The following is a 20,669-nucleotide window of genomic DNA, read 5'->3' as shown; positions in this document are numbered from 1 at the left end:
TTACACATTTATAAGAAGATTACGTACAGGGCGAACTCATTGAAACAAAAAATAAATACACACACACACACACACACACACACATATATATAGGCAAACAAGTTGTTATGTTTATTTATTCATCGTATAATGTTAACGGCACGACTTTTAGCACTACACTCGTTTCTCTTAACTCGATCGGCCTTCTAGGTAGGTGTGTTTGTCCCCGCCTGAAACACATGATACACTTTACCGACCGCGCACCTGCCTCGAGGGGCGAACTTGTTAAACTTTCAATGTTTAATACATAATAAAGGATTGTGATTTGAATCCACAGATCTTGAACCTGTAGGTCCCAGTTCGGTGGATGAAAAGAAGAGTAAGAAGCCAAAGAAGAAAGAGAAGACAGAACCTACTTCAAGCAAGCCGATAGAAGAAAAGCCTGTTGAAGACAATGAAGTCATAGCACAAAATCGTGAAATAAAACAACCCAAGCCACTGAAGAAAAAATTGATACCGTTGAAAATTGAAAGGATATCTATGGATGTTAATAAAGCCCAGTTTGCTGAACAAGTCGAAGGACCACAATTCATAAAATTAAAGTTGAAAAAGCCTGTCCAAAAACCTAAATCAGAACAGTCAACAGTAACTCTACCTAAATTCCAGTTAAAAAGTCGCATTAAACACATAACCGACTGGCCACCTGAAGAATTACGACCAATGATCAGTTACATGAACAGTGTCCGTCAAAATGGGGAGCTGTCAAGAAACATTAAGGAAGCAGCTAAAATTAAGAAAAAGCCTCTGAAACTTAAGAAAATTGATGCAGAAAAACCCGACTTGGAAAAGCCAGAAGAATTCGAATTTACTTCAAATAAGGATGTTCCCGAAAAAATACAGGAAACCCCAAAAGATACGCCCGATGAAAAGAAAACAGAGCCTGCTGACACTTCTAAAGATCAAACAGAAAAGGTGGTACAAAAACCAGATAACGCAGAAAAACCTAAGAAAGCGAAACCAAAACTTATTCCACAAAAAATAGAAAGGAAAGTTCTTGAAATGGAGAAACCACAGCACGCTGAAAGTGTTGATGCACCTCAATTTAACCAAATTAAGCTTAAGAAGACTGTCGCGAAACCCAAGCAAGATAGCTCCAACGTATCTCTTCCTAAGTTCCAGCTAAAAAGTCGTATAAGATACGTGACAGATTGGCCCCCAAATATTATTGAGCCTGCCATAAGCTTTTTAGGTAGTGTTCGTCAGAATGGAATACTATCGAGAAATGTACAGGAAGCTGCTAAAATTAAGAAAAAACCCATCAAACAACCTAAGTTACCAGAGGCTGTAAAAACTGAACTTGAAAAACCCAGTTTTGGCCGGGAAGATATAGTAGAAGCAGTAAAGCAAAGCGTTCCGGAGGAGGATGAAGTTTCTATTGAGGAACCAAAGGACGAGCATGCTGAATTCACCATAAACAGGCGTCCGAGTGTCAAAATACACGAAGAAATTGTCGATGAAGTAACAATAAAGAAGAAATTGAAACCAACAAGGAAACCCTCTGTCACGTTGCCCGAAATAACAGAACCAGAAACAGTTACATTCAGGCCTAAATCAACTAAAACAAAGGAAGACGTCGAACAAGAGTTCAACATTCAACTAGATTCATATGCTGAGGAGGAAATTTCTATGTCAAGTAAAGTAAAATTAAAGCCACAAAGACAACCAACGTTTAGCGAAGAAGCTGGAGAAGCTTCAATTAAGTTCTACGAAGAAGAAGATGGCCCAGATGTGGTGGAAATAATAGAAAGCGACGATGAAAAGGAGGACGAAACAGCGAACGTAATGATGCCAATGAAAAAGAAGCCAAAGAAACATGTTACTGAAAGTTCTGAAGATGTCAGCGTGACGATGACTAAACCAAAGTCCTTTGATAGATCAGAAATCATAGAAGATGTAAACATAAAACTGGAGAGAAAACCCAAATATGTAATTGATGATCAAGAAGAAGTTACCTTTGACGTAAAACCGCAAATGGAGCATTTTTCGACGGAAGAATTGTCTTTGTCGAGTAAAATAAAACTGAAACCGAAGAAAAAAGTGGTTGTGTCTGAAGCAGCTGACGAGCATTCTATACAGCTAACTCAAGAAATCGAAGACGACAGTCAGGCAGAAGAAATTATACTTAGCGATGTCGAGTCTGAAGAAAATGTACAAATGTTTATCAAACGTAAACCTAAGAAACCTACATATGAAGTCAGTGAGGTAGAAGAATTGAGCGTGGAACTTAAGCCAAAAAGAATGAATGAAATTGAATTTGAGGAAGAACAGTTAACAATTTTAGCTAAACGAAAGCCAAGGAAACCATCGCAACTTCAAGGTAAAGAAAGCGTACTAATTGTACTAGGGCTGCTGACGTGAATTATATATGAGCTTTTACGCTAATGCACTCATTGTCATTGAAATAAATTTAATAATTATGTGTTAATGCTTTATTGCTTTGTTGGTATTTGACGACTGGCCTACCCTGCCTGCTAAGCCGATGGTCCTGTTTTCGAATTCTGGTAAGGGCATTTATTTGTGTGATGAGCACAGATATTTGTCCCTGAGTAATGGATGTTTTCTATGTCTATAAGTATTTGTATATTATACTAGCTTTTGCCCGCGGCTTCGCTCGCGTTAGAAAGAGACAAAAAGTAGCCTATGTCACTCTCCATCCCTTCAATTATCTCCCTTTAAAAAATCACGTCAATCCATAGCTCCGTTTTGTCGTGAAAGACGGACAAACAAACAGACACACACACTTTCCCATTTATAATATTAGTATAGATATACATGCATATATCGATGTCTGGGTACCCATACCACAAGCCTTCGTGAGCTTACATGAGCTTGTAGTCAATCTGTGTAAGAATATCCTATAATACTATTTCTTAATACTTTCCAAAGCTTGGGTTCGCAAAATCAAAAACTGCAAAAACCTGCCAAACTATGGGTTATTCCTTGGCAATAGTTACCAGTCGCAATTAATAATGCATGTTCCTTTTATTCATGATTTAGGTAAATAATGAAGTATTAATTCATCCCACTAAACTTATGTTATTATTTCTTTAAAAATGTTGTACAATTGATGAAAAAAAAATCAAACAAAATGCCACTTATATTTAACTTTCATGGAATACCTAATATATTAAACATCAACAAGCTTTTCTTGGCGACTGGTCTGGCCTAAGGCGTAGTGACAGTGACCCTGCCTCCTAAACCGCGGTCCTGGGATTAAATCCCGGAACGGGCATTTATTTGTGTGATGAGCACAGATATTTCTTCCTGAGTCATGGGTGTTTCCTATGCATATAAGTATTTGTTTATTATATATCATTGTTTGCCCACAACACAAGCCATCTTGAGCTTACCGCGGGACGAGCTTGGGAAGCAGTCAAACTATGTAAGAATGTCCTATAATATTTATTTATTTTCTAAGAATACCAACTGCTGTACTAAATTACTAATACATTTTAGTAAGTGTAGGGGTTTTCATCCTAAGCCTGTTGCTTCAAATATTGTTTGTAATTGTTATTCTTAGTTATATGAAACATATATTTTTATCGTTTACAGAAGCCGAGGCCTCAATGAAAATTTCAAGGGAAATCGATTTCCCAGGTAAGATAAATATCATCCTTATCATCACGAGATTCACAAGCATTACATATAGTCAAAAACTGTGCTCTTGAAACGTATTTTTTATTTGGCTATTAAGTCGCTAAACAAATGTTGTTTTCTTTGAGAACAGCATTTTTAGCTATGGTTTGCTGAAGTTGTAATGCTCATAATTTTGCTTTTTCAGACACTCCACTCGATGTACGAAGTGGCGATACTGTCTTTGCGGTATACTCGTATGTAGCAGAAACAGATGAGGCTATCAACCTTGTCGAAGGCGAACGTTTATACATATTGGGTGAGCCTTATATTCTAAAAACTAAACATTTTATATTATGTTTATTCCTGTTTAGCACAGTTCTAATAATAAATTAAACATTATTTTTTGTATAGAAACAACGAACCAGGACTGGTGGTTTGTCTGCAAACACCTCACTGAAGAAAAAGGTTTCGTTCCTGCGCAATATTTAATGGATGAAGAAAACTATACATTATACCTGCAAAAGAAACTAAATGAGAAGATTGATAAGCTGCCAGTATTTGAAAGTGAGATATAATCCAATTAATATAATAGATAAAACAGGTGTTGAAGGTGTTTTTTCGGTACTTATATTTTCGTTTTTATTATTTTCAGAACCTACACCCGAAGAACAAGCCGTAGCTCCTATATTCGTAGAGAAATTACGTCCAAAACATACTCCAGATGGTTCAACAGTGCAATTTGAATGTCAAGTGGAAGGATTCCCAAGACCACAGATTACGTGGTTCAGGCAAACCGCTATCATTAAACCATCTCAAGATTTTCAAATGTACTACGATGATGACAATGTCGCCACTTTGGTTATTAGGGAAGTTTTTCCTGAAGATGCAGGAACGTTTACCTGTGTGGCTAAAAACGCCGCAGGCTTTGCGTCTAGTACTACGGAACTCATAGTAGAAGCACCTCTCTCAGATCATGGATCGGAAATGACAATTTTATCCAGAAAAAGTCTATCGAGGGAATCGTCTTTGGCTGATATTTTAGAAGGTATACCACCGACTTTCTCTAAGAAACCAAAGGCTCAATATGTCAACGAAGGCTCACAAATCTTCCTAGAATGCAGACTCGTAGCAATTCCAGAACCAGATATAGCATGGTTTTTCAAAGGAGAAGAAATTGTCCCTGATGAAAATATTTCTATAGCTACAGAGTCCGACATGCACATGTATTGTAGTGTTCTAAAAATATCAAATGTCAAGAAACTGCAAGAAGGTACTTATACAGTACTAGCCGTTAATAGAGAAGGAGAAGCCAGTCTGCCTATAGTTCTTAAGATAAAAACGGGCCAAAAAGAGAAACCTCAGGTTATAGAACCATTGAAAAGCTTAACAATAAGAGAAGGTGAAAGTGTAGTTCTTTCTGCTCAAGTGGTTGGCAACCCTCAACCTACTGTAACGTGGTATCGAAACAATAAACCCATACCATCTCTGCCTACAAAATCCGATGGCGAGACCCACACAGTAACAATAATTAAACCTCGAAAAGGAAAGGATGATGGCGTGTATACAATCAAGGCTGTCAATAGTGAAGGATCTGCTGAAACAAGTGCCGTTATCACTATTGAAGGTATTATATTTATACAATTTGGCTTATTACATTATTCCTCATTTATTAGTGAATTTATAAAGTATTTTGGAAATACACATTTATATTAAATACTTTTTATTTTTGTTTTAGAACCGACAGAAGAAAACGCAGAGCCACCATTATTTATAAACAGGTTCCAGGAAATTACAGTCAAAGAAAAGGGTACTATTAAACTGTCTGCTAAAGTCACTGGAAATCCAGTTCCTTCGATTACATGGTACAGAAATAATAAAATTATCACTCCTTCGGAAACTGTAACTCAGAACTTCGACGGTGAGAATATTGAATTGGTGATAGCTAACGTAGATTCCGAAATAGACTCCGGAGATTACAAATGTGTAGCATCAAACAGTGCTGGCAAAGCATCGCATGGAGCACGGGTTACTATTGATGTAGAAAAGGTCACATTTGTCAAAAAGTTAAGAAACACTTACGAAACTGAAGAAGGTAAAACAATAATTTTAGAATGTCAGACTTCTCATACAGTATCTACAAAATGGTATCATAATGATAAAGAACTGAGCGGAATGGATCATAGAGAAATAATACAAGAGGGGCGTACCCATAAACTCCGTATTAAAAAGACGAAATTAACAGATAAAGGTGTAATTAAATGTGTAGTAAAAGACCAAGAAACCAATGCAAAACTTCAAGTACATGAAACAATTCCGGAATTCACCCGAAGGCTGCAAGACTTTGAAGTAAAAGAGAAAGATGTGGCTATATTAGAGGTTGAAATAAATTCTGAGACAGCAGATGTTGTTTGGGAAAGAGATGGTGAAAAAATCAAAGCGAAGAAAAATAAATACGAACTAGAAAAGCGCGGTAATGTCCGAAAACTGCTTATACGAAACACTTCAGTTCATGACGAAGGTGAATATACTTGCATTCTTCGGGACGATATGTGTACTGCAGAAGTAACAGTAGTAGAATTGCCACCTGAAATAATTTCACGCCTTCAAGACCAAAAAGTTAACAAAGGAAACAAAGCCACATTTGATATCGAGCTAACGAAAGGTGACGCCTTAGTGCAATGGTTTAAAGATGGAGAAGAAATTCAGTTTTCTAACCATATGCAACTTACAATTGATGGTAAAAAACAAAAATTGAAAATATACGATTGTGACGATGACGATGCGGGGGAATATGCTTGCGAAGTCGGAAGCGACAGATGCTCTGCTAAACTTGTGGTAGAAGAACCTTCGGTAGATTTTACTCTTCGGCTTCCGGAAGTGATTACAGTTCCTGCAAATACTGATGCGTACCTCACAGTTGAAATACCAGATGAAAATTACAGTGTCACCTGGTATAAAAAGAAAACCGTCATAGGAGATACAGAGAAGTTTACTTTAATATCCGACGTTAAAAAGCGTACTCTCATAATTAGGAACTGTACTGAAGAAGATCAAACCGAATATACAGTTTCTTTATTAGACGCAAAATGTTCGACCAAATTAAAAGTTGAAGGTAAATATAATTATTTTCTCGAGGTTCTGTTTTAAAAGTGTAAGCGGGTCGTTTTTCTTTTTTTAGCGATAGTAACTTGTCCTCCATTGAAACAATAATCCAGTTTATAATTTTATTTGACAGTGTGTTGCCACCATGCGGACATCTAATAAAACTGACAATAATAATGATCCTTTACCAATAGTTTGCGTGTATCGTTAAGTCATAGTTATTAAAATTAACTGCACAAATTTTCCGTAATCCGCACATTGAATACAGCGTGTAAATACTTTGTAAATGTCATTACTCATTACTCACAATGCTAGTACTTACGAGCTGCTATTGCACTTACTGGACAATTTACTTTACTATGCTGTTCAATTAGTTCATTCAGAATTAAACATACCTAAATTATACTTAACAAAAACTATGGCAGTTAAAGTGAAATGCAATCTCCGCTGAAAAGGGTCACATCACACTGTCACAATATTTTCTGCAATGCAAATAACAATTCATTAACAACTTACTTACAAAGAAAAACTAATTAGTCCTCTGCAGGCTTAAATGTAGTTTTACATCTCAATTGTAATGGTTATCATTTTTCACCACACTATCTGGTAAAGGCACTCAAGATTCTTCGAAAGCAGGGGAAAATATTGCATTGTATCCACAAGAGTGCAAAGTATTTCATGCGAATTTAACTTGAGGTCTTAAACTGGCAAGTAAAATTGAAAAATTGCCACGGAGTGAAATACAGGCAGGACTTTTGACCACACCAACACAATCCATAATTTTAATAAATATTTATGATTCAACATCATCTTATAAACGGCAAATCTACCAGCCAGGGTAGGGCAACAAGTTAAAATTTGTATAAATTTTTTTGGAGAACTTTGCACTCTTTTGGAGAAAACTTTCTCATTAGTTTTTGAAGTATCGAGAGAGCATTTGGTTTGTTTCGGTAAAAATAGCTATTATAAATGTTTAAAAAATCCAAAAATGTGGAAAACGTGGTTGTACTGTCGGTAAAATAGAAGAACGACCCGACGAAGTAATCGAATATAGTTATACTGAATGCCGTGTATTTTTCAGTTCTCGAATCTCCACCCAAAATACTTGATTTCGAGAGTGAATACAAAATAAAGAGAGGTGGTGACGTAACCCTTTTAGTTCAATATGAAGCACTACCACAACCAGCAGACGAATGGGTGGTGAATTCTAAGATAATTAAGAAAACGAAGCATACAAAACCATCTATTGATTCTGAAAGTGCTAGTCTAACTATTAAAAAAGTTGAAAATACTGATGCTGGAACATACAAACTACGTCTTATCAACAACTCTGGTGAAGCTGAAGTAGAAATAAACGTAGTGGTCATGGGTAAGTAATAACAATGACGTTTTTTACTTATATTTATAAAACTACACAAAAAATCAAAATATTGTTTCGAGCCTGCACAAATTAAAAAACAAAACACATTTGAAACGAACTAACGATATAAACTACAATTATTGCAGATATTTCATCGCCACCAGGAAAACCCACGCCATTAGAAACAGATGATACGTCAATAAATATATGTTGGAATGAACCGGAAAATAACGGAAACTCCGTAATAATATGTTACATCGTTGAGTACCAGGAAATAAATACAACAGAGTAAGTTCAACTACCTATAACATTGCTGTAGCTTTAGTTAATATATGGGGATAATAGCATTCATATATGTAAAAGACATGTTTTAACTATTACTATTATTTCAGGTGGATATCTATTGAAAATGTAACAAAAACTCAACATTGTGTAGACAACCTAAAAACTAAATCTTCATATAGGTTTAGAATATTTGCAGTCAATGAAGTAGGCGTTAGCGAAGCTTCAGATATATCGGAATATGTGGTAGTTGAACAGGTGACGAAGAAACAGCCACCTTCGGTAGAGAAACCACTAAAAGATATTGTCATAGGACCTAATGAAGATATAGAATTATCGTGTATTTTCGGTGGCATACCACAGCCTAAGGTGGTATGGTCTAAGGATGGTAAAAAGCTTAAAACTGCTAAAGCTAGTTATGATAACAGAGTAGCGACTCTTGTTGTCACTTCCACGTTAACTTCAGAAGGGCAATACAAGTGTACCGCTTCTAACGAACTTGGTGAAGTAGAAACAACGTGTATCCTAGAGATTCAACAAAAACCAATCATAATTGTGTCCGAAGAAGAAATAAACCAAAGGCACAAAGTAGATGAAGAATGGTCTGTAACTGCTACTTTCGAAGGTATACCGAAGCCCAACATAATATGGTATAGAAACGGAACTAGAATAGAGAGTAGTAAAGAATTGGAAATAATTACTACAGAGACAACAAGTATTATAAGGATACGTAAACTGAATCGATCACATTCAAGCAAATATACTGTGGAGGCACAAAACAAAGCGGGCAGTAGTTCAGTAGAACTATCGCTTAAAGTTTACGGTAAGCATTTTGTGTATTAAATGTTCTTACTTACATTTATTTAAGTTTGATTTAGTTAAGTTCATAGCATTAGCATAGTTCACTTCCGTTTGATTTCTCCATTTTCTCCAAAAACAAGTGTTGCACCTGGTCTATTTCGACTGGGGAGGGGAGGCAATTTTCTGTAATTTATGTGTCCACTGAACACGCATGCCAATCTTGCCAAATGTGACTAGTGGATACTTGCGCACTAGTGAGGAAAGGTAGCAGCATAAGCACTCTAAAACTCATTGCAAAAATTAACTAACAAATCTAATCAATAATCATTAACTATACTTGCAGACAAACCTAGCAGGCCCGAGGGCCCTGTGATAATGAGAGAGATTAGTCGGGAATCTGTAACCATTGAATGGAAGCCTCCCGTCGATGACGGCGGCTTAGAACTAACTAAATATGCCATTGAAAAACACGAGCCGGACACAAACGAGTGGGTGAAGGTGGCAGACGTCGATAAGGCTGTAGAAACATACTGCATACAGCGACTGAACGAGAACTGCGAGTATATGTTCCGAGTGATGGCCCAGAATCCGATTGGATACTCTGAAGCATTAGAGAGCGAGCCTATAGTCATAAAGCACGCTTTAGGTATGTACATAAATGGCTGGTTTCAAGAATACCAAAATTATCAAACCACGAAACTGGGTCTATTTTACTTGTAAAAGTGACGCGGCTGTAATAAATAAGTCCACGAATAATTACGACCGCTAACTAACCAAATAACCAATGTTAATGTTCTAGATGTACCATCTCCACCTCTGGGACCCCTTGGTATCTACGGTATCAGCAGTGATTCGTTGACAATAACCTGGTACCCCTCCGAGAAGAACGGCGGCTCCCCAATCCTCGACTACAGCGTGGAAATCAAACAAGAAGGCAAAAAATGGAAACACGTCGCTACAGTGACCAAGACGACGGCCAAAATAGAAAAGTTGGCCGCCAACGTCACGTATGAGTTTAGAATATGCGCTAGAAACGAGATTGGTAGCAGCCTACCATACATTTCAGATGAAAAAGTGACAATAGGACAGACGCGCTGTAAGTGTTTTTGTGTCTACTCAAAGCATGTTTTAAATCTTACTTTTATATATATTAATTGAATGTATCTTTGCAGCCCCGCCGTCTCAGCCGCTAAAGTTCGTGATCAAGGATGCCACGTCGAGGTCTGTCACGCTACAATGGGCTGCGCCGGAGAGCGACGGTGGAAGCGCCATAACCAGTGAGTTTATAGCCCCAAACGTCGAAGCCGCCCTAGCCGAAGTGACAGCATCGTAGTTATGATTATTTCGTATAGGTGCGACAAAGCCCATTGCATCTGATTCGCCACGATGCGTAAACTAGGTATTGCCACTTCGGCTAAGATGGCAGGATCGCAAGACCCTAACCACTGACGTTCAAATGTGGTAAATCGCCGTGGCCGAAACGACGACGTCGCGTTGCAGGACAGTCATTCGTGCACCGCAAAACGCGTTAGTGGTAGGGTTAACGCCTGACACAACTCTGCCCTCAAAGCCGAACGCAGCGTATTAGCACGTTCACTACATAAGTACTGTGGTTATTTATTTTTTAATTTATTAACATTAAAGCTACATTTAGGACATATGTCCCACAAAACGGTTTATACAGTTTGACTGTGAGATCAGAGTCTAAGTATTCGCTAAAAATAATAAAATAACATTTAAAGACTACTTTTGAATTGAGCCCAATAGGCACACTTATTTAATACTTATTATCACAGTAAGTAATCGCGGGTTTGAACCCCGACTCGTACCAATGAGTATTTCGGATGTGCGAAATGTCATTTGATATTTGCCAAATTGCCAGTTGCTTTTCGGTGAAGGAAAACATCGTGAGGAAACCGGACTAATTCCAATAAGGCCTAGTTACCGTTTGGGTTGGAAGTTCAGATGGCAGTCCGCTTTAAAACTAGTGCCTACGCCAAATCTTGGGATTAGTTGTCACAGCGGACCCCAGGCTCCCATGAGCCGTGGCAAATGCCGGGATAACGCAAGAAGGATGATGATCACTGTAAGTAATCATTACAAAAAATATGTCTTATTAATCTTATTATTTACATTGGGACAATACAATGAAATGACAACATGATAGATGTACTTCATCATACTAGTTGTCATGTTCCTATTTGTTTCTTATACTGTGATAAAATGTCCATCAGGTATCTATAGACATTTCACATAGAATCACTAATCATTTGGAGATCAATGCTCTTACGTTGAAATTAGTTAAAAAAAATTTTTTTTATGATAAATAAATATGAATATTTTTTGAACCTACAAACAACTGAGATAAACAATACGGAACCCTAAAAATGGGTACTCTACAATATACTAATTTTGATAATGTTTTGATAACTCGGCAATAACAAGGCAATACAGCACAGCATTAGACATTTTCAAAAATAAATATCAGTATGATAATCTTAATACAGTAATGACTCTGTCTCTCTGTGACTCTTAATACAGTAATGATGACTGAAGATATCATGAAAGTATCCAATAATAAGTGACAACCCACAAGTTCTAAGTAGGGTTTACTGACGATTCGCCAAAAAACGTTTCCCAAAGTTTCACATCCCAAACTATTATTCCCAAATTATCATTTCCCAAATAAACGTTTGGCAAAACAACTTATCGCAAATTGACATTTAGCAAAACTTTTTTTGGCAAGTATTTGTTTCCCAAAATATTTACTTGGTCAAATTTCATTTTACCAAATATTATTTAGTCAAAGGTATTGTTAGGCAAAATTTCCATTTCCCAATATATTGTAATTAAATGGCGCACTAGAAAATTGTTTGTTGATTTTATACTTTGTGTCCAAGATTTGTGTGAAATAATGTGTATGTCGTACTTTTTTCCTCCTGCTGCAAATGTCAAGGATGACATTTTCACTTACATCTCCGGATACATTTTATTAAAAAGAAACCTTAATTTATGTTTTCAAGACCATTATGTTCTATTAATTTTTAAGTACTTTAAAAAGCCATTTCCAGTTTGCTCACTGTCAACCTAACACGCTCCTCCTCGCTTCGCTCGTCGTCGCACCTAAACTGACCCTGTCGCACACGAGTTTTCTGTTACAATACTAATAAAATGATTACATTACATTTATGCCTTGTAATATTTATTGTCAAACGTGGTTTTGCATGGTGTAATTTGTAGAAACATTTTTTGACAAAAAAGTGGTTGACAAAATAATTTTGTCCAGTAATTAATTTGACAAAAATAAAGTTGAGCAAACTTTTCTTGTCCAACTGAAGCCTTGGGAATAAAACTGAAATTATCATTTGACAATTTTAAGTTAAATTTGGCAAAAAAATCTTCGGTAAATTAAATTAATCCCGTAGAAATGAAAATGCAAATGCCTAAATAATTTCGAAATTTGCGATGTGAAATTTTGACCAAACATGTTTTTGGGATATAAGTTTTGCCATTAAAAAGGTTTGCGAAATAAAGTTTTGTCTAAATAAAATTTGACTAAGTAAAATTGTGCCAAATGATAATTTGACCAAACAAATTCATTGCGAAACATACCTTTGCCAAACAATACTTTGGGAAATGAAACTATTGCGAAATGATTATTGGGAAATGAAATTTGACGAAACGTTTTTTGGCGAAACGGCAGGACACCTCTAAGTAGTTAATATAAGCCAATGAAATGGGTATGGGTTTAAATCATGGGCAGACATTGTTCCTGAGTCATAGGAATTTTTATTTATTTAATCTTTATTGCACAACAAAATAAGGTACAAATGGCGGACTTAGTGCCTCAAGGCCAGTCAACCAATCTTTAATGTCTAATATTTAGTATAATCATAAATTAAATATAACAAGATCATACCATCCCATACATTAATATGAGACCGCCTAAGACCGCGCTTACACTCCACCACACATAGATGGCGCCACAAAAAAAATGTCTTGTAGCTTTCGATTATAGTTGTAGATGACGTTAAGTGTCACTTTTGACATAGATTTACGGCTCGGAATTGACACTTAATGCCAATCTACAAATAATCGGTGGCAACAAGGCATTTTTTGTGGCGCCATCTATGTGTGGTGGAGTGTAAGCGCGTTCGTAGGCGGTCGCATTTTAATGTATGGGATGGTATGATCTTGTTATATTTAATTTATGGTATAATACACAAACTTCAGTCTCAATAAATATAAAAAAATAAAAATAAATAAGTAAATATTGGGGACACCTTACACAGATCAACTTAGCCCAAAACTAAGCAAAGCTTGTACTATCTCATCACACAAATAAATGCCCTTATCGGGATTCGAACCCAGGACCGCGGCTTAGCAGGCAGGGTCACTACTGACTGAGCCAGACCGGTCGTCAATAACTACAAAATAGCCTTATTGAGCTTACCATGGGACTAGGTTGAACTGTGTTAAACTGTCCTACAGTATTATTGTTTTTATTAACCTATTAACTTTATAAATAAACTGAATTTGATGACCACTTTTATTTCAGATTACATAATAGAATACAAGACTGTGAAAGGTAGTTCATGGAGCAAGGTTATAACCGTTGGAGGCTCAGTATACGAGCACTGCATAGAGAATATCAAGGACAAGGAGATTGTGTTTAGGATATCCGCCGAGAATGCAATCGGAGTTGGTCCTGCTACCGAGTCACAGATGGTACACTTGGAAAAGCATGCAAGTAAGTATCACTACTCACTATCAATAGTTTTTAGGGATCATTTAGAGAGTGCACAAACTGACATGTGACAGATAGTTACATTGCAGACTGTCAAGGTTACATACTGAGGGTTTACTGGTGAAACCCGATAACTCGAGATAATTTGTCTTTGAAATAAGAACATTGTGGAAATTGCACATAGTTTTTCAAAAACCAGTTTGCTCAACTTATCGGGTTTCACCAGTAAACCCTCGCAATACTTACAATAAAACACCAATAACTACAATCAAATATCTCTATGCTCTTTTACTGTTATGTACTCTGATCTGAATCCTGCATGCAAGTTTTTGCATCATGTGAATGTTACTCCACAAAAATATTTTCTTATTCAGACACTATATCTATGTTATATGCTGAGCAAGTACTCAATATATAAGTTTTCCAATGTATTTAAGTATATATTTATATTGTTGTTAAGTACCCACAACACACTCCTACTTCAACTTACCATAGGACTTCCACTGGTGTAAAAATGAATCTAAGTACTGAAGAATAAAGAACACTATAATTTAACAGTCTAATGTTTCACTTATAGGTAATACTTGCAACACTAAAGTTCATAAAAATAAATTATTAGTTTACTTACTCAGTTTATGATGAAATTTCTATTTTATGAATGAAATGTTTTGAAGCTAAGGTTTGTTTGGCTTGACCTGCATTCAAGTCCTTGTCCATCAGAAAAGATTCCTTCTACTCACGTGAACCAAGGACCCACGTCTGATGGATTTCCAATTCTCAAATATTTCATCAACAAAATGAATCCAGTATCTATATGGATAACATCAAAATAAACTATTGCGGTGTATTAACTAATTATAGTTAAAACATGGTTCGTGGCACCTATTCCGTAGTTTTACCTTATTATTACTCCTGTACTCCACAAACAAACCGATATTTAATAATTATATCTTACCTTTTAAGCTCCAAAAAGACTATCACTTTCACTTAATCATCAAGCAAATTTAACGAATTAGTATAAAACACTTATTTAAAAGAAGACACTTCATTTGCCACAAAGAAATGAAATCCTCTCCTCTCTTATCACGTTTTGAACCTTTTCCCGCTAAGAAATAAATAAGATATAACAATTTCTACATTCTATATTTTCCCGCCATTAGTAACAAAATACGAGCAACGAGAATGACACTGACATGACATTGACAGGTGACGGGCAATTTTTTTTAGCAGTGTTTAAGCGGTTGGTTCCAAACCGAAGTGAGCCATTCAACCTTTTACTGCGACCACCGCGACTTTCCTTTTCCGTACCAAATCAAAAATAAATTAAACCCTCGGCGAAATGACGACGTACATTGGCCAAAAAGTGTATCCAAATGAGAGGGCAAAGTTGGGGCTGTGTACTGTTTTCGTTTTCGCTAGTCTAGCTGATACTGTCTTGGTGATAAGGATAAGGTTCAAATTAGTATGGCATGGCATAATATCCCTATTGTAAGTTCCTGGACACGACATAGTTGCCATTGCCACTTTTTAATTTCATCTCGTTTTTGCAAAAGAATTATAGCCAGCCGCAGCCGGTCGAAGAATATTGTGACTATGGACAAAATGGCGCGAAATTCATATTTCCTATATCTGTGCTGTGCTACCTAGTCTACCTACTACCTAATACCTTAACGTTATTTTGATTTGATTGTCCTATTTCAAATAATTAATGTGTATTACCTTTCCAGCTGTGCCATCACCGCCGACGGCACCGCTTGAGATAAGAACGGTCGGCAGCAACATCGTGATGACGTCCTGGGGCACGCCCGAATGGGACGGAGGTGCACCCCTGCAGGGCTACAACATCGCCATCCGTGACGTCACCAAGACTATGTGGATGGAGGTCGGCAAAGTCGACGCGAACACGCTCAAGTTCAATATCAGGGATCTGAGCGAGGACCATACGTATATGATTAGGATATACGCGAGAAACGAGATAGGGATTAGCGAGCCACTCGAATCTGATGAACCATTCAAGGTCCTGCCTGGAGAAGGTGAGTTTAGCTACCCATTTCGTTACTGTAACATTCCCAAATTGTCTCGAAATATCATCTACCTACCTACTCGTATACTAGTGACTACATAAGTTTCTGACACTGCTCTTGATCTGCTACTCTGTCGCAGGCAAAGCTTTTTATTAAATAAGATAGGTACCCAGTACCTAATCAAGTAATAAATCAATACCGGGTACATCAGGTACCAGATCGTACGTAGGGGATGTTTTTCTTTTCAATTTACCTTTATTAGCTACTATATCTACCTAAAACTCGCAATCTCATTGATAATTTTGGTAAGCAAATACGAAGTGGATTCTGTATTTCCAGGAGAATCACACGGCGACGAGGAGCTAGGCGAGCACACGGAAGCGACGGAGCCCACGTCGTTCAGCACGCAGACCACGACCTCGTGGATGCGGGAGCACAACATGGACGCAGACATCCGCTCCTACGCGCGCGGCTCGCTGCTGCGCCGCGACGAGTACTTCTTCAGGATATGGCACTACGCCAAACAGCTCTTCAAGTGACAACAACACCGCACCGAACCAGCACCTGTGATATTTAAAACGACATAGTTCGCGGATAGTAGAAGCGTCCATCCTTTTATAATTTTATAACAGTTTTTGTAGCGATACATACATAATTTATTTTAGATAAGCTTAATTTATTTATTTATTTTAATTTATTGCCTGACACGATTTGAGTCCCATCCGATACCGTTGGGAGACGTGTTAAATATAGGTGCAAAATATTTATTCGATAAATCGAATGAGGCTCGAATTTACGTCAGGTTTAATTTGAAATTGAATATTATTTATTATATAAGTGCAATTATGAAACCGCGTTTCATTTTTAGGCTTTTCCGAACCCTTATTTCATTTTCATCCCATCTCTTCAGTAACAGATCGGTACACTAAGTAGGCATCTTTCTATTTTTTATTAATTTATATTGTGTAGGTAGGTACTAGGTATAGCATTGCGTCCACGCACGACTTAAGTAAACTTATTACTTCGTTTTAATTATTAATTCAATAACGAATAATGACAGTATATAGAATAATAGATACTTACGGACGAGATAGATTTTACGTAAATGACTGACATTGTGTTTAACTAGTGGTAGAGACCCTTTCGAAGTGTGTGCTCCTCCATTTGATTGGTAACTCCTTGAATTAATAAATTGAGGGATTTGGTAACTCCTTGCAGCGGCAGTGAGTGAAATTCGTAATTTGAGTTTTTTTCTTTTAAATCTTACTTATAATTACGCTTTACTGTAGATTTCTAAGGGCCACTTACACTAACGAAAATGGAGGGTTAACCCACCATTTTACATGGAATTTGACATATGACCTGCGTTAAGTCGTTGGTGCAAGTGGCCGATAGGTTTTCCTATAATCTATATGTAGGTTAAAGTCTATCTCGTGTATTATTTTTTTAATTTTCGGCTACGCTCGGCCGTCTAGATATGACTGTCTTCGGCCGACAACCCCTTTTGTCCCGGCCTCTGTATAGTAATGTATGTACTTATTATTGCGCACCACCGCACTAGTGATAATAATAATTATAAGTAATGAAAAAGCACGCATGTTTATTATCAAGGATTATGATATGATTCATTGATCCTAAAATCGATTGAATAATATCCACGTTACGAGCAGCGCCGGCCCGCGCACTCGATCAGGGTAGAGCGAGATATAGTTTTGGCGCCCCCTTGTTTAACCTTTTTTGGGGGGTTCGATGCCAAAATGCTCATAGATTCGCTGTGCTCATCTAAAACGTCAAAACCATTTGACTAGGCAACTAAAATATTTCACATGTATGTGGATTGGTAGAAATTGTAAGCGCGAGCGTAGCGAGCGCGAAAATTTTTCCTATTATTTATGGGGGGGGGGGGCTTGATTCTATAAAAGCTTCTGTCTTTCATAGGGCAAACGTACGCGAGGTTAATGCTTTCCTGTGCGGCGTGTTCATTGAGGAGTTCACTAGGACAAGAACAAATGGCTGTGATGAAACAAAAGAGGCCAAAGACCAAACTCTGGCAGACCAAGAAACCAAACTGATAACAGTCAGATTTGAGCTTTAGTTCAGGGTAGAGTTTCTGCTCGAGAGTCTCGAACTCGAGAATTCTCGAGAATTTCGGCTTCATTCGAGACGAGAAAAAAATGACAGGTACTCGAGAGTCTCGAGTTCCGAATGTAAAGTACGAACTGAAGGGAAATGCAACATTCTACCTTCTGCCCGGTCCGGTCTCATCGCGAGGCGGTGGGGACGGTGCCGAACGGCGGTCATAAATTGGGACGAGATAAAGCGATCTAACCTCTCGTTCCAACGTAAGCTGGCAGAGATTTTGGCTAGTTTTGACAGCCTCGTGTTATTTAAAAGCGAAAGCGCAGTACGAAAAAGTCAGCGCGTTCATGTACCTTCGTTCGTTGGTCGTTAATAAACTGCGACAGTGGTGGCACTGACGGCATACGCCGTAAAGCCGGTATAGCGGAGACTGCTATGCCTAATAACCTCGACAAGATTTGAAAGAACAGAGGAATCACACGTAACACTAAAGTGGGATTGGTTCGAATTCTTGTCTTGTCTATAATTTCGATATTAAATTTGTGTATGGTGCCAAAACTTGGACCTTGAAAAGCTTTGACGTGGCTAACATTGAAGCTCTTGAGATGTGGTGCTGGCGAAGACTGCTAACTTGGAAAGCCAGAAGAACTGACATCTATATTTTGCAAGAACTGAATATCACCACACGGCTTTCCAAAATATGCCAGAAGTGGCCCATAGATTATCCGGACATATTATGAGATCACGAATTGCATAAATTGGCGAATTTGTGTGGGGCTCGTTAGAGATGGTCTGACTGTATGAAGAAAGTGGCGGCAGCGTATACCATGCACCGCGTCCAGTCAGTCACATGGCTTATGACCGCGTTCAATGGTTACACGCTATTACTTGTGGTCACGATCCTCGGCATTAAGGAAACAAGGAAGAAGTTATTATAAACGTTTAATTTCAGTGACATTATGAGTTAATACATGACATTTTAATTTACTTCACTCCTGCACAGGCGGGGCAGTTACAGTCGTTGCCAAGGATTAGGTATTATTATCAGGACTATAATTGTAGTTTTCTTGTTAAAATCTGATTTATGTTTATTTAAAAGAACATTTTTATTGTTCCTACGCATCTTTTATCATAGCGCGGTGCGATAAAAAGTACTAGTCATATTGTTGTTTACTATTTTATCGAAATTTTACAGTTTATAAAAAAAGACTCGAGACTCGAGAAGACTCGAGACTTTGGGCTCGAGTCAAGTCAAGCCAAGGCAAGGCATGGGAGAGAAAAGCAAATTGCAGCAACTTGGACAGACATTGAGAAGTCGAGAAGTTCGACTCTAATTGCCGAACTGCAGAAGAGCAAAGCTTGGAATTAAATAGGTTAATCATCTCATGTTATTCGGCCTTTGGCATATTTTGGGGTATTTACATTTGGGTTATTAGAAGTGCGTTTATCATCACGCTTACGATCCTTTGACTCATACAAAATTGCGCCTCTGTGAGACGTTTTGCGCCTTTGGCTTTAAGAGGAACTCCACTTTGAATTGCGGATAAACACTGAGCGTTTGGATAGCGACACGTAACATTGTCTTTGTCGTTCGGTCTCGCAACAACGTGGTTCGTTAAGAGCTAGAAACATCTTTCGCGGCGCCCTGGCAACAGTAGCAACAGCTGCCACCTTATATGAATGTTGTACATGGTGGCATTGTGGTGCAACTTTTCAGATAATCTTAATCACAATCACAAATCTAGATTTTCAATCTAAATATATAAAAGAAGAAGCTGACTGACTGACTGACTGACTGACTGACTGACTGACTGACTGACTGACTGACTGACTGACTGACTGACTGACATATCAACGCACAGCCGAAACCGCTGGTCCTAGAGATTTCAAATTTGGCACGTAGGTTTCATATGTAGTGTAGAGGAGCACTAAGAAAGGATTTTCCAAAATTCACCTCCTAAGGGGGTCAAATGGGGGTTCAAAGTTTGTATGGAGAAACAAGATTAGTTTGACTATTTTATTCGAAACTTCACAGGAAGATTCCTTAACACATATGACTAAATACGTGTTTCAGGTTTTTTGAAAATTTAACCCCTAAAAGGGTGAAAAGGGGGTGATAAAGTCAAAAAATCAATATGGGTATCGTTTTTATGGTTTATCGGGTCGCTGATCACGATAAATACAACGTTTTTAAAATCTAACGAGGCGGAAGTGAAATACCTTCTCCCCTGTTGTGGTGCAATGGGGTTTAAATATCAAAAATATATATAAAAGAAGATATTAGACTTATATTGACCGGGATATAGACCGTGATTCAAAAAGGTAATCACGGTCTATATCCCGGTCAATATAAGTCTAATGAAAATAACCGTGAATCATTCAAAACTCTAAAAGAAGATATTGACTGACTGACTGACATATCAACGCACAGCCGAAACCGCTGGTCCTAGAGATGTCAAATTTGGCACATAGGTTCCTTATATAGTGTAGAGGAGCACTAAGAAAGGATTTTTCAAAATTCGCCTCCTAAGGGATTCAAATGAGGGTTCAAAGTTTGTATGGGGAAACAAGATTAGTTTGACTATTTTATTCGAAACTTCACAGGAAGATTCCTTAAGACATATGACTGAATACGTGTCTCAGGATTTTTGAAAATTTA

The 20,669-nt window shown here is 37.6% G+C and overlaps 1 protein-coding gene across 9 annotated transcripts in view; it reads left to right on the top strand.

The window, feature by feature from the left end:
* The window catches only part of LOC125241253 (titin-like), a 153,591-nt gene extending 136,809 nt beyond the window's left edge, over window positions 1–16,782 (top strand). For all 9 annotated transcript variants that reach the window (XM_048149626.1, XM_048149628.1, XM_048149632.1 and 6 more), the window contains 15 exons: window positions 317–2,356; window positions 3,592–3,636; window positions 3,821–3,931; window positions 4,027–4,179; window positions 4,268–5,239; window positions 5,351–6,727; window positions 7,799–8,086; window positions 8,224–8,365; window positions 8,470–9,182; window positions 9,504–9,806; window positions 9,960–10,256; window positions 10,333–10,437; window positions 13,719–13,910; window positions 15,635–15,940; window positions 16,271–16,782. In XM_048149626.1, coding sequence (XP_048005583.1) covers window positions 317–2,356; window positions 3,592–3,636; window positions 3,821–3,931; window positions 4,027–4,179; window positions 4,268–5,239; window positions 5,351–6,727; window positions 7,799–8,086; window positions 8,224–8,365; window positions 8,470–9,182; window positions 9,504–9,806; window positions 9,960–10,256; window positions 10,333–10,437; window positions 13,719–13,910; window positions 15,635–15,940; window positions 16,271–16,470 — 7,244 coding nt within the window. In that variant the 3' untranslated portion in view covers window positions 16,471–16,782. The remainder of the gene's footprint in view (window positions 1–316; window positions 2,357–3,591; window positions 3,637–3,820; window positions 3,932–4,026; window positions 4,180–4,267; window positions 5,240–5,350; window positions 6,728–7,798; window positions 8,087–8,223; window positions 8,366–8,469; window positions 9,183–9,503; window positions 9,807–9,959; window positions 10,257–10,332; window positions 10,438–13,718; window positions 13,911–15,634; window positions 15,941–16,270) is intronic.
* The last annotated feature ends 3,887 nt before the right edge of the window (window positions 16,783–20,669 follow it).

The sequence above is a fragment of the Leguminivora glycinivorella genome, chromosome Z (assembly GCF_023078275.1).
Source record: "Leguminivora glycinivorella isolate SPB_JAAS2020 chromosome Z, LegGlyc_1.1, whole genome shotgun sequence".
NCBI classification, from domain to species: Eukaryota; Metazoa; Arthropoda; class Insecta; order Lepidoptera; family Tortricidae; genus Leguminivora; species Leguminivora glycinivorella.
Note: the sequence above shows the minus strand (reverse complement) of the source record. Positions and strands in the feature narration are given on the sequence as shown.